This window comes from Cloeon dipterum, chromosome 4 (genome assembly GCF_949628265.1).
Source record: "Cloeon dipterum chromosome 4, ieCloDipt1.1, whole genome shotgun sequence".
Taxonomy (NCBI): domain Eukaryota; kingdom Metazoa; phylum Arthropoda; class Insecta; order Ephemeroptera; family Baetidae; genus Cloeon; species Cloeon dipterum.
The window spans coordinates 16,319,633-16,334,393 of NC_088789.1; the positions used below are offsets into that span (position 1 = coordinate 16,319,633).

Sequence of the window (14,761 nt, forward strand, 5' to 3'; positions counted from 1 at the left end):
CGCATCCCTGCATTGACAAGGGAAGAAATGGGCTCGTCACCCGCGCCGAAGTGGATATGACATTTTGGGCCCGGTGGAAATGAGATGGAAGCTGAAAAGAAGAGGAAAGCCGGTGGAAAAAGTAGTACTCGAGAGGAGAGAGGTTATATCCGGCCTGAGGGTGCACTGATGACTCTTAATGCTGCGAGCTGAACACGCCACTTTCCATTTGCATTCTCAAACTGGAAAACTGGTTTCCGTCGCTCAGCTGAGGGAAGAAAGAAGGAGTTGCAAGACACGGTATTTTCTTTCTTGGTTAGCAAAGCTCGATATTTTTTGCAGCCGGTACTCCCGCACTAATCTCTGGAATTGCAAAACTCCTCTTAAGTTTAACAGCTCCGTATTTTTACTTGGATTAGAGCAATTTTACTGCCGTGTTCCTCGGTGTGCATTATCTCTCCAGGCTGGCAGAAAATAATTATAGAGCAACAACAGAGGAGAGGGTGGGTGGAGAGCGAATGAACAACAGCCGGAGAAGGCACCAGCATCAACCCTGTCATCGAAGGAGTGCTGAGTGAGCCGCAAGAAGACTTATCCATAACGCCCGTACCCTCGTTCATTCGGTCGAAGAGAGAGTTTAGTACTCGCGGGGATCAATATGCAATCGGCGGGGACAAAAACTTTTCGGGGAGGCGGGTGACGACGAGGCTGTCGCTGCCACCGTAGTGAATATGACTTGTGCAAATTAGACGGAGGGAAAGTTACTTTGCGTGGAGGTGTGACGGAGGGAAGGAGGGACGGGGAGCAGCTTGTTTTGCCTTTCCGTATAATTGCCGACGATAAATCGCAGTTGCAGCAAAGGGCTCCAGCGACGGACGACCTTTGTCGCAAATCCAGCCGGAGCCAGCATCTGTGTGCATCTGCCATTGGCCGCCGTTTTGCGCTATTGATTCGCGGCCGCGTCCAAATACACATCATCGAGTCGGCGCTGCAGGTAATTAGCCGGCATAGGGTTTTTGATAATTAACAAGAGGGCAGAACGACCGCACAGCGTCCGCCGATAAATCCGGATCGCTGCCGCAAGCGTTCTCTATCGGGAAAAGCTACCCTGCCGAGAGTGCTGAGCGAGTATGTAATGATGCTTTATCAAGCGTCAACATATAATAAATTCAAAAATTTCACCTCCATTCTATGCTGTTGGTTCATGAAAAATTAACGACGATTGTTAGAGCCCGCCACCGCCTCCGCCTCCGCCGACGTTATTTTCATTGTTCGTCACGTGCAGTTTTGCGAGAGCTAAACAGCACTGCACCGTATAATGATTAGCAAATTGTAATGCACGACGCCGTCATTGAATGGGGAATTTGTTTTCATACCCGTTCAATTATTCGAGCACGAATGTTTGTGAAACACATTGATTTGCATCGAACGGCTCGATTGAGGAGTGATTGCCCTCGAAGCGCGCATTCTCCGATATCGAATCACATACCAGACGTAAAGCAGCCAGCCTCCAGTCTGGGTTAACTTGCGGCGCGGCTCCAATTCTTGGGATTGCTCTCTTTTTGCGTCATGTCTCTGCAAGATTCTATGAACTTTGAAATGAATATGATAATGTAACAACAGAGCACTTCTGCTGAGTTGTATTTCTCTTGGAAACGAATGGTTGCAGTTTCACCATATTTCTTTCTCCTGTTAGTTAAAATATATACAGTGATCTTTCACTTACTTGATCAACACACTCATCATTTGAGGTTATTGTTTTCACAAATAAAATGAACATCGAGTGAAAATCTGTTTAAATAATTAATGATTTGTTTTCTGCATGGCATATGAAATATCACAAGCGAAATTAGTTATTATTGTCCATTTATGATATCAATCAACTTTTGCAGAATTTTCCAAAGATCCTAAAGAAATACAAAATTAATCGTGTTTGCCGATGCACTCGTTCTGTTCTCAGACTACTTGGAGGAGCCACAAAATTTCATAGCCAATTTCATAGAATATCTAGGTGATCAAAAGCTCGAACTCAATTGTTCAAAATGCAGCATTCTCAAGCTATGGAATTTAGGAAGAGGGATGCTGAGAAGCAAACAGCGTGAGTGAGGACTGTAATTATAATTTCTGTGATAAACCAATTAGCTTCTACCATTTCCTCGACAATTTGACCCTGTCTCAAGCCGCTAAAGCAACAACGAGCAGTGAATGGTGATTTCCATGTTCATCTAGTCTATATTGTACAATTTTAATATTTAATAAAGCTTTCATTCTTAATTAGTTATTATTTCGGTACAGTGCGAGCGTAATTATTGAATGCCCCCTGATGGCGTGTGGGAGTGTTGAGTAATCGTTGTCATACCAATTTTAATTAACGGGGTGCCATTCCGGTTTATAGTTAATAAAGAAGCCATAAACGCAACACTATCACTTTTCCGAGAGACCGTCACGTACATATTTGGCTGCAAAAACATCGCGCTGCCGCAGCTTGCTTGTCCAACAAAACCAGCGCAAGTCTGTGAGTACAGGTGCGCTTGTCGCTGCGTGAAAAGTTCACACAGCGAGCATGATGGATCGTTTGTTTTGCGCCGGCTATTTTCACGCCTGCACATGCAAATTCGAAGCGTGTTTAATTAATGAGTGAGCGAATCGACACCGTGTTCTGCCGCTTCAACAACTGGTCACAGCATTTGTTTGGATCGTTTGGATTAAACTGGAGTCGACTTTTTGTGCCCTAGGTGTTAGGAAAAGCTTTGTTCGTTTGTAGTTTGAATAGAGGTTTCAACATTGCCGAGTTTCATTAAAATTTTGTGTCGTTTGACAGTGAAAAAATGTACAAGTCACGAACTTTTTTCCCTAAACGATGATTTTGAAAATTATCACTCCCCCTATCATTTGTTTCAAAATAAGTTTAAAAAATATATATCTGAATTAACTCGCATCTACTAGGGAAGGCATTCTTATGCAAGAAATAATAGAAATAATAAAAAAAAACCTTTAACAATGAAAAAAAACTAAATTTAAAACATTTGACGTTTTTCTTCTTTTTAAGGAAATGTGTTTAATTTGTTAAAACACGTCCTTATTTTATATGTGAAGTCCCATGGAGCAGAAAGAAGTCACATTTCACTCACTCGTTTTTTTGCAGCGAATTCCACAAAACTGCTGAAACGAGACCAAGGCAAGCAACACCTTCTCCCTGGTGTCAGCCCTCCTTAATTCTACGCGTGCAGCTCATGAGACGCACTGTTAATTAACTCCTCCGCAACCCCCGGTTTCATATGCGCGCAAATATTTCATCTGGCCGAGTATTGTTATTATAATATTCAGCCCGGCGTATACTGGTGCTGAAATTACAAACAACACCCAACTGTTCGCTTTTAACGTCGTCCCATTGTTGCTGACATTTGCGGGATTAAAACATACACGGTGTTCTGCACACGCTCTCGCTGCGGGCAAAAGTGGCTACAACAACAATTTTCATAAATTCGCAGTGCGAGTCGCAGATGCTTTTGTGCTCCGTCGTCGTGAGGGCGCAATTCGTATTGGCAAAATAATATTCTCCTCCGTATCGTTGCACAAAAAAGTAATTAAAGGCTGTGCAAGTTGCACAGAACACTCGAGAACACAATAACAGAGTGCCACTGTGTCGGAGCCGAGTGCTGCAGACTGCACCATGAGAAGAGGCCTCTTTTTGTTTCTACTCGTTATGCTCTCTTTGTATTTCTCTAGCCGTGTAATAGACGAGTTGCAAATAAATGCAAACTAAATTGGCAGCTTGCAACAAGCATCGTTCCCCTTTTACTATAGAGCTGTAGAGGGTTGACCAGTTTTCACGAACCTGTCGTAGGACTGCAATGCTCATCCAGTTTTGTGACGTTTTTTTAATCAAGATTCGGCATGAATTGAATCAGACCAGTTTAAAAAAGATTAAATTATGCTATGGGGCCTTCAACCAGTAAACAAAAACTAGCTAAGCAAGGAGTTGCGTTGGAAATATGGAAAATAAACAGCTAGCTATACACATAGGAAGCTGGATTTAATTTCAACTGAAACATTTTGGCATCCGAGAGTGCATCTGCCTTCATAGGCATCAAAGAACCATTTTTTTAAATATTTTAGAGAGAAAAAGGCAGGTGTATTTTCACAGCAATGATTAAGTTTAATTTTAACGATACCACATTGCCATCGAAATAGAGGTTTTATTCTTCGAAATTACGGATGTGTGCCAGTTGGCTTACTAAAAGCAAGAAACCATCTATGAATAAACAAACTAAAAGGGAAACAAATAAACACGAACCACGAAATGAACACTTCACATGTCGATTGCAGAGGGTTTTTCGCACGCTCCATCGCTTAATTAACCCGACCGTTTGCTTTGATAAAACACACGCAAACTATCATTTAGCGATCATCTTTGCAACCGCCATAAATCACTCCCACGCTGGCTGGGGCTAAAAGCTTCGCCAAATGGATCATTTCCAGCGGCACAAAGGACGCTGAACGCATGGCTGGGCAATTTTTTCGATATCGCCTAACGCGCGGTGCGCACCATCGGCATGTTTAACCAACAAAATGCGGTGGCGCGACGCCCCGAGCGCGCGCGTTTGTCACGCGGATGTTTGAATAAATAATAAAGGGTTTCCTGTTTTATGCGTCGGAAAATCGGCCGACAAAAGGTGGGAATCTACCTTTCCAGTGTAATATGCGGTTCTTTTGTGCTTCCGTCTGGTCCCCGGCTTTTCCGCCTAGTTTTTCAAAGCCTCGGGTTCTCGTCCTTTGTTACACACGAGACCCACGATGATTCCGCCAGCGCCGCGTGCATTGCTCATTTCGCGGCCTATTATTGCGATATCTGCGTCTGCGAGCGAAAAGGTTAATTTAATCCCTCACCTCCAGGCCGACGCGGTGATGTACTGGAGGGAGCGCGTGCGGATGGAAAAAAACACCAACCAACACCGCGCCGAATAACTCTCTGTGGAGCATGCGGCCATATTTTTAGCAATGTTAAGCCGCCATACACTGGCATATATTTTAATTTTTCAACTTTGCAGCTCGCACCGACGCAAAACACGGCTTTCCCGTTTTCCCCGCTGGTCGTTCTTGTTAAAATGGTGATGATCATCAAAATTGTTGGCTGCCTTCCTATTTGCGTCTGCTGGAACGTGAATAACGCGCGAGAGTGAGCTGGAGAGCGGGAGATTAGTGAGAGCACTGCACACTCTTTCCACTCTTACACGGTTTTTTGTGTTTCACTCGTCCTGCCATTGTTCTGGAATTTTTCATTCCGTGATGAGGAACGTGCTGAATATTTTACAATATTTTTCTTCGTACATTTCAAATTTATGCCAGCAAACAGAGGAATTTATGGGGTGCTTCACATTTTTCAGCTGTTAACATATGTAGAATTATCTAATTTCCAACGCAATTGAGGAAAATTAAATTTTTATTTCCTATTTAAAAGAATGGAAATAAACGAAACTCTTCTGCTGAATACTCACAATATATTTTCCGCAAAATTTCTCTTATCTGTCGATGTGCCAATGTCAAATTTTGTATCCAAGCTAAGCCCAGGGTTTACCCAGTGTGCTTTTTGTCCTCGACTCTGAAAGGCTTTAAACTTTGCTTTCTGATTTGAAAGCACTCTCCCCCAGATTTCGCGAATTTCCGCTTCTCCTTCCGGATGGTTCCGGGAAAAAATGTACCCAAAAATTCAAATTTTCGCATTCATTTGCATGAGATTCGGCGGTCAAAACAGCGCGGCCGGCATGTACACAAGAGAGAGTGAAGCGCGTGCGACAGAGGCAAAAAACGGAAAAGAGGCGCCACTGAGGAGTAGAAATGTGGAGAAAGCTGGAGGCGGAATACAAAGCACCCGCCCAGTCCCACAGCAGCTAGGCCAGCTAGCTTTTCTCTTATTATTTCCTTGTGTGCGTGTGTGTGTGTCGTAGGATAGTGCGGCAATGACCCTGTGCTGTCCAGTCACGTACGGGGGTGCCACTGCAAAATACACAACAACTGTCTCACATAAAACCAGCTCGCTGGCTTGCTAGCAAGCAAGCAAATTCATTATATTACCCGACAGCGAGAAAAAGTGGAATGAGCCGAATTGAGCGTAATGCGAAGAAAAATGAGTTATTTTTGTGTGCACTGCACACAGATTTGCATTTAAACGAGTTCATATAATCCACACGAACACGGGGCTTCCCAATTAGCTCTTGCGAAAAGGGAATTTTCCAGAGGGGATGTGTGGTTTATTAAAAAAGTGCAACGACTTCATTGTCGCTATATTGATTTTTTGATTGTGCTGCAAACGCAGTGTTCTTCCGCACCACCGGCAAACCAATTTGCCCTTGGTAGGCTCGACGGCGTGCATAGTATTCTATTAGCTGAACAAGTTTGTGGGCTCGTGCGTGCCGACTTAATAAAGCGAGAATCGATACGCAACTTGAGCCGGTGACTCTACAAATCGACTTAGCATTCCATTTTCGTAATAATATTTCACGCAACTCGACCCTAATAGATTTTAATTAGACGTTCTGGCCTTTCCGGTCGCAAACGGCAGCGGCGGCGGGAACAAAATAAATTGCCGGTTTAACGTATATTGATTGGTATCTGTGGTCCGTTGTTGCAGAGCATAGAACTTTCTTCCCTTCCACGGAGAAAGAGAAATGAGGTTTCCGATGTTATGCAGCAGCTCCAGCGGGCTCATGGAGGGCCCAGCCTGCCTCGGCACATCCCTCGCGTGTCACTCACGTCTTTCGGAACAAATTTTTCAGCATCTCTCGAGCAAACATGCCATCTTCAATAATTACACTTCCTCTTCCACGATCCGAGTGCACGGAGCGGTTTTCATTTCTTTCCTGCTCCTCGTCAAGATTTGCATTTTATCGGAAAAGGGACGCGCGCGCGTTTCCCGGCCAGTGGCTAGACGCCCTCTTATATATTCGATTCGACCCACGACGGACCGCCGAGCTTGCTTGTTTGCTAGCTCGACGATAAGGCCAAGTTGGAAAACACGCAGCAGATGATTCTGTCGCTTTGCATGCGTACAATATTAAATTTTTGCTCGTCTGCCTGTCATTCTCTCGCAGAGTCAGCCGGAAAAAACAAAGCGTGTCAGCGACGTTATTGCCAAAAAACAAGAGTCGCTTCCATCGGCTTTTAAGGAGGGGCCGTGAAGCGAGGGTCGCAAAGAAATAATAGAAAAGTACTCACTGAGTGCGCTGTTGGAGACGCGATTCTGATCCACCTGGCCGCGAAGGATGCGTAGCTTGCGCAACTTGAGCTCCTGCGCCTCGACCTTTGCGCGCAGGCGACGCAGACGCTCCTGCTCAGCGGCGGCTGCGTGACTGCGCACGTCCTGCTGCTTCAGGTAGAGCAACCTCTGCTCCTTGGCGGCCAGCAACTGCCGCTGCGAGTCGATCTGACGCTGCTGTCGACCTGCCATCTCGCGCAGCTCGCTCAGCGTCAATCCTGCCCCCTCCGGCAGCTGAAATCGAATTAGAAATTTGGTTATTTTCAAGGGTGCATTAAGTTTCATTAGAGAAAGAAACACAAGGGCCATTAGAAAGAAAAGTACTGAATGCAGTGCAGAGTCATTTTCCTTGTCCTATAAAAAAGATTTATGAGTATCGTAAATTTCCAGTAGCTGCTCTCAATCTAATTGCTGCTGTAACACTGCGGATCAAAAGGATGTAGCGATTAAAAACAGGATTCCCATCTCCTTTACAACTCTAAAGTTTTGCTCATTTTGGGTTGGTTCACGCGCGAATTTCAGCACAAAACGCCAAGAGGGAGAAATGAAAAAAGTTTTGTGTGCATTTCCAACGGCCTCTGGCCAGGAAAGTTTGCATTTTAATAATGAAGTTTCCTGCGCATCGATTTTTAACTACTGAACGCGTGCATATACTCACTCACGGCACTGTATAATGCATAATTCAACCCACCCACGGCTCTTTTTGGCCAGGATATGTGCATGACTAAATCCAAATAGAGTTACGCCTTTAATAAGCCCTCTCTGATGGAAATTTATATCATTTTACTCTTTACGGCAACAAAATTCTTTAGCCTGAGATCTCACATGCATTCAGAGTATCTGCGGGAGCGTTTCATTAATTAAATTTACACGCAGTTGTGCACCGAAAAGACGGCTGAAAATAAAGCCGGCTGTCTTTGTCTCTGTACCATATAGGGTTTTTATTAACTCTCGTACATACTCTTGTCAGTATTGTACTGCTTTAAAGTCGTCGCTGTGCAACATTCAAACAGTCCTATTATATGTATATGTTCTCCTTACATGCTAAATTCATACAAATGCACTGTTGTGTTCCATTTTTTCCTCTGCCTGCCGCGGTAATTATACTGTTGACGGATATGAAATTTTCCTAAACAGCGGAAAGAGTTTTATTTTCGTCGCGTGGAGCAGAATACGAGCGTATATATTTTATATGGTGTGCAAAAATGCAGTAAAATTACTGAGTCTAAAATTTTGGCGTCTCCATGGACGTAAAAAGTTTCAGGAAAGCGATATTTCCACGACTGAAGGTCTGAATGTGTGAATAATTTGAACTGGAAATGGCTGATGTGCTGTTATGTCGAAAATAATTCTAGCGTACCGAACGTACGAGCATAATGAAAGCCTATTCCTCTTTGCTGGTGTGCAGAAGTGATTAATTAGTTAATGCCACACAGCCCACCATGACTGCACTTTTCACTAATCAACCGCCGCATCCAACGATTTTTTTTCTCAACATGCGACGCTGCAGTTCATCATGCATTGGCGAAAACGGTCATTTGTATAGCCAAAGTGCTAGTGGCTGAAAACCACGATGACTGAATAATGAGGCTGAAAGGCGGCGCCGCGTGTGGCGGATTGTCAGCCAAATCCAATAGAGCTTGGCTGCTCTCGATATTTTTATTCAATCAACCGCTGGCAGCTTGGCTGGACAAAATAATATAATTTCATTAGCCGCGCTCACACATATCGATTCGCCGCCAAAAAACGCTCAACGTTTTACTGGATTCCATACATTCATGCTGCGGAGAGCGTTTCTACTGCGGTCCAACACGAAAAACAAGAAACTCGCAAGTGTGCGGCGCAAATGATTTAAAGCTCGGATCGAAAAAGCAGCGGCAGCAGCACCGAGCTCTCTGGCCGCTGAATGCCAAATCAAAAGCCGCTAGGATTTCAACATGAGCGCCGAGTTTTCTGCTCAGCAGTGCGGCTTTGAAATTTAATTAATTTAATTCGAGGTTTATCGCAGGCCAGGCACCGGAGCGGGTCCAAACACAAGTTGGTGAAAAGTTTTTCGCCCCTGCGCCTGCAGCAGTCGTGTGTCGAACGAGCAAAGCTCTTTAATCAAACGACGTCCAACTCTTTCTGTGTGTCTGCTTATTGGGGCGACGTAGCTGCGGCTCCTCTCGGCGCCGGCTCAAAGTGAGGTGAGCGCATTAATCGCCTCGCAAATGCCGTCGGATTAGGGCCTGTTGTCCTTTGGCACAAAATGTCAAAACTCGTGAAAGAGCACTGGGCTGACCCATTTTTTTTATTCTGCCCCAACCGACTTGACCGTCCGTCAATGCCTTTTTGATTAATGACAAACGTTCGTTTGCTCGCCTGCTTTTGCTTTAACTGGATAAAGCAAACAGCGTGCATACGGCGGTCGTGTTTGTGTTTGTCCGTGCTGGAAGTCCACGGGATGCAAATTAATACCTCCGTAAGCGTCTTAAACCCTTTGACGTGAAAGGCCTCTGTGTGTGCTGCCAGAGGCTTATCTCCAGATAATTTTTCGAAAACGTTCGACGTTGCCCGTGCTGTTATTAACACAATGAAGACCGTCAGAGAATTAAAAAAACAATGCAGCGAAAATTTCAGCGTATTTTGCAGGAGAGGGAGGTAGTTAAGCGAGTCAGCAAAATGTTCCTTTTGTGTCGCTCTCAGTTGTACGTTACAGAAGGGGAGCGCTTTTATTTTGGCCAATAAAGATATTCAAACGTAAAAGAAGATCATCAATCTCAAATCGTAAAGCATAAACTGGCAAATAAAAACACGGTTTAAAGCGGTTCCAGATATCGCAAAAGGCGCATCGAGACAGCAATTTTGAGCTCTCTTATTTCGCTTTCTGCCATTATGGGCGAATCATCTCTTCCGTCTGAACATAACCGCGGCGAAAGCCACACAAGAGGTGCGTGCTGCTGGTTAAACTGTTGGCCAGAAAGTTGTGAAAACTGCCACTTTGCTCCGTCCGCCGTCTGGGCATGCACACAGCGAGCGACTCTCTGGAGTGAGAGAACGCGAGTAAGAGAGAGCAAAGAGCGCAACGAACCTATTACGTCGACGGGGTGCGACACGTATTATATGCAGAAGGCTGCGAGCAGATGCTCTCTCGCTCCAGGAGGCTGTATCATTGTTATCAGCAGACGCCACACTACTATAGCACGTAATAATAATCACTCGCAGACCTTGTGAACGGAGAGTGATCTGGAAAATGCCACCCCTCCCCGGTCACCCCTTTTGCCTGTGATATAGCTGGCTGGCTGGCTGGCAAACTGGTTTTAGTCTGGCACATCGTCGCCGACAGGGTGAGAAATTTGCCCGTTTCGATATCAATCATTTCTCCAGCAGCAGCAGCAGCAGCAGCAGTCTGCGTAAGACCCACGAACAGAGACAGATTTTAATGGGCGCCCCTGGCCAAGATCTTTTATTTTAAAGGGGCGACTTGCGTTCGTGAATCTCCTAAAGGGGATAATCTTTTCGCGGCACGATCGGGCATGCACGAATATCAAATGCCGCACGTTTGTATAGCGCAAACAAATTTGTTTAGAGTTTCCGTTAGCAACGCAAACAAATTTAGATTAGTCGGCAGAGCCTTTGCTAATTTACGAAATATATTAATAAACACCATGAAGCTTAGCGCAGATTTAATTAGCTCCGAGCAGTGAAAATTAAATTTCAGCAAAGCAGAGACGTGTTCTTAAGGGACTTGGGAATATTTTCATCGCAAGCCAGACCATCTCTAGTTTTAAACTAATTTCATTTTTATAGGCTGGCTAGTAAAATTACATGCATTACTAACTTGCGCGCAGGTGTTGTGCAGAGCGGATTGTTAATTAACAAAAACTCCGCAAACTCACGGTCGTTTTACAGACTACAAAAGCGCCTACATCGCTTGATGGAATCATCAATCCAAATTTCTGAACGAGAATAAAACTCGCAGCACTCTTTCTCGGCGATGATTCGCAAATTTCAGAGGCAACGAAAGTGGGTGGAAGATGATGACAACAGCTTTAAAGCCCATTAATAAAGTTCGCCCCATTTTTTTCCTTTTCAAGCACGCTGCATTGTTGGCTGCGGAGGAAGTTTTTCTTCGGGATTTTGTTATTCTACGTATTCCTCCAGGGGCTTCCAGCTTTTTAGTTTTTTTCAAGGCTCGAATTTGAATAGCTTAAGGATCTTGTTGTTTAGAAATGTAAATAACGCTCATTAATGTAGAGACATAACGTTAAAATCGCGCACGTGATGGAAAACAAAAACGAGGAAAACCAGTAGAAAGAGAATATGCCAATTTCTATACTTAATAGAGCCTCAGGATAAATATTCAAGTGGAATGTTTGCCACGACTAATTGAAGATAAATACAATAAAATAATTAAAACAAATCATCGTGAATATTGATATCGCTGTCTTTTGAAGTGTATCGACACTCAGCCACCTTGTTGTATACCTGTTGAGACTGCGTGAAGGCGGCGTTGTCGGCCGACTGCTTTTTGCATTTCTCCGGCCTACTGGGCAGATGAGTGATCGCGGCGCCGGACTTGATCAACAGGGCGTGCAGCGAGCTGTTGGGCAGCACCGAGTTGTTGTTGAACTCGGCGCCCTTGCCCTTCTTGGCCCTGCCGGAGAAGAGTCGAGTGTCGGGCGGGTGACAGACGCACGCGAGCATCTCGCTGCCTGCTTCACACGTCACTCATCGAGGGTGTCGACGCACGCGGCGTGCCGGCTGCTCTTCAGCGACTGACTGTTGTGCCGAGCCGTCGCCCGAGTGAGCCAGCCAGCCGCCGCACGCTCAACGCAAGCGCAAGCGAGACACCCTCTGCACGGTCTTCGCCCCCTTCCGGCCGGCCGACGTCCGCCCGCCCGCCGAGGATGCCGGCCGTGTTTGGCCCTCGTCGTTGCTCGCAACAGTCGCGCACCACCCTGCTTTTGTTCCCACTATTTTTGTTTGTATGTGCGCCTCGCGCAACGCTACACGCGGCTCTTTTCCACCGTGTCTGTCGAAAGTGATTTTTGGTGTTTTTCACAGCCTGCCCCCTCTACCCGGTTAAAAAGGTGGCGCTTGTGGGATCACTCGTGATTAATCACTTCCACTTGAATTTTTTTCTAGCTTTCCCGTATTGCAATTGACACGCATACGCTCGTGGTTGAATTTAGCACGTATGGACAATCATGTCTGATACCAGTCATATTATTATTTAAATTGCCTTTTGGTCAATTTCAACGCGAATTTCATCGGAACTCTAGGTTAAATGCAATTCGATTTTCATTCTTTTCATTTCATTATCTATAATTTAAAAAAAATATTCAGCTCAAAGAGCTTTTTTTGATATTTTAATTCCTTTATAAAACTTCGTTAGAATGATAGCTACGGTCAGATGGTTACGATACCAATTTAGATGGACTTTGTCTGTTTTTTTAAGCTTTTTGTAACCAATAACACTAATTTTGCAATTTTTCAAGATATTCTAGGTCAAATACAGATGGATTTATTGGCAAATTTCAAAAACTTCTTTTAATAATATGCCGAAAAGTAGAATTTTTCTAGAAAATCATTGATGCATAGTTTAAAATGCGTCAAATGAAATGTCTCAAATTATTTAGACGGCTTTTGACGGTATACGGTAGACGTTTTTGTCCAGAAAATACCGTTAGTTGAATATAAAAGTTGCTCAAAAGTCGTGGAATTGCGTGATTCGTGCTTAATAGATGCAAAGATGTGAATTAAAAGTAGAGAAAATATTCGGTCGTCTTTAGTTCCCAACCCTTAGGTTAAGGTTTAAAATGTATAAATAAGGTTTTAATCAAGCCTGAAAAAGGCTAGAAATATTTATTTGATTAAAATGTCAACGTTTATACTTCGTTTAACATAAAGTTGCAACATATTTTTTCTTCGGGGGTGTTTATTTATGTAAAATAAAAATTCTTAGTAACAAGCAGAGTCATTTGCATCTAACGCAGCAGTAGATATTACTGACGGAAAGAATCGACAGACATGTCGTTTGTAATAAATGAGAGTACCCATTTTAAAATCGCTGCTCGTTAGGCAAAATTGTAAAACAAGAGAGAGCCCTTCTAGCGGAATTCTCGTATTCGCAGAATCCACGAGTTTGTCTGTGATCTAGCCGCGCATTTACAACCGAGAGCGGCTTTTGACGACGCACACCAGCAGCTCGCACAGCCTTGTCATATAAAAAATGCGTCCCGCTCTCGCTAACGAGCAGTGGAGGTGCCGCGCGGAGCTGCGAAGACGCTGCTGCTGTATGAGGTGCACTTTATTTCGCGCTATCACCAGCGCGGCGCCGGATGCGTTGCTTCATCTAAGGGCAAGGGCTGCTTTATTTGCGTATCTCCTCCCTCTATCTTAGCGCATTAACTTCCTTAATGATGCATGTCGGGGTGCAGGAGAGAACAGGAGCAGCAAGCACCGCCATATATACGGGCCTATATGCTGCACATACACAAATTTCACTCCTGTCTCATCAAATGAGAACAAAGAGCGACCGTTGTAGAAAGGCGTGTAACAAGCCTGCCTTATTTCGTCTCTGTTTCGTGTGCCTTTTGCCGAGAGTTTCGCTTTGTTTGGAAAAATCCAGAGCAGTGCGTCGTCCTTTCCAGGAAGGGTGCACAACTTTTCAGCTACTTTGTAATTCTACGTTTGAGCTTTGAATCAGAGAAACTAAAAGAACAATTAAATGGTCTGCCTCAACTACGTAACTAATCCATCAGCACGTCCACTCGAATTATCGTAAGTGGCATAATTAAGCAAGCAATTCATGAATTCACAAGCGGGCTTTTAAAGCCTCAGCTGTAAACTCTGCGCAGATAGCTTTCGCAAAGTGATGTTCGCGGTTCGTGTATGCACTGTGCTGTTAGGAGAGTGCTTCTCTTGTGCTTCTGTGGCAGAGGATCAGCCCGCACACAGAACGAAGAAGAAGAAGAAGAAGAAGTTTATCTGCTCATAAAGACCGCGTTTTCGCCGATCTTGCCATAGTTGCGCGATGTGCATGTCATAAACAACAGAGGGATGGACAAAATAATCCAAAGTCTCCGCGAAGAGCCGCCGCTCGTAAAACTAATTATTGCTGCTTGTCTCGGAAAGCCAATCTGCCAGCAACAGCCCTCCACCGAAAACCGAAAGCACTTAAAAATAAGAGGCGGCGGGCACACACGCTCGCGTTTTGTAGTATTGGTCGGTATGAAATCAATAGAAGAAAGTTAGCGGCGGCGAGAACACCATATGGGACCACCATCTGAGCGCGAGATGCTTTTGTGCTCATCGCAAATATAGATCTGCGGAGGCGCATACACACACTCGCCAACATTTTTATTCTTCCTCGGCCTTTCAGAGTGCCGGAAGAGAGCGTAGGGCCTTGTTGCACCGAGCCGACCATCCCATCCGAGAGAGAGAGAGAGAGAGAGAGAGAGAGAGAGAGAGAGAGAGAGAGAGAGAGAGAGAGAGAGAGAGAGAGAGAGAGAGAGAGAGAGAGAGAGAGAGAGAGAGAGAGAG

At 44.7% G+C, this 14,761-nt stretch overlaps 1 protein-coding gene across 9 annotated transcripts in view; it reads right to left on the reverse strand.

Moving 5' to 3' along the window:
* The window catches only part of ASPP (Ankyrin-repeat, SH3-domain, and Proline-rich-region containing Protein), a 110,421-nt gene that overhangs the window by 14,365 nt on the left and 81,295 nt on the right, over nucleotides 1–14,761 (reverse strand). For 8 of the 9 annotated variants that reach the window (XM_065489828.1, XM_065489829.1, XM_065489830.1 and 5 more), the window contains one exon: nucleotides 7,195–7,468. In XM_065489828.1, the coding sequence (XP_065345900.1) occupies nucleotides 7,195–7,468 (274 nt within the window). Of the gene's footprint in view, nucleotides 1–7,194; nucleotides 7,469–11,701; nucleotides 12,000–14,761 lie in introns of those variants that run through there. The other variant, XM_065489831.1, reaches the window with a different exon arrangement.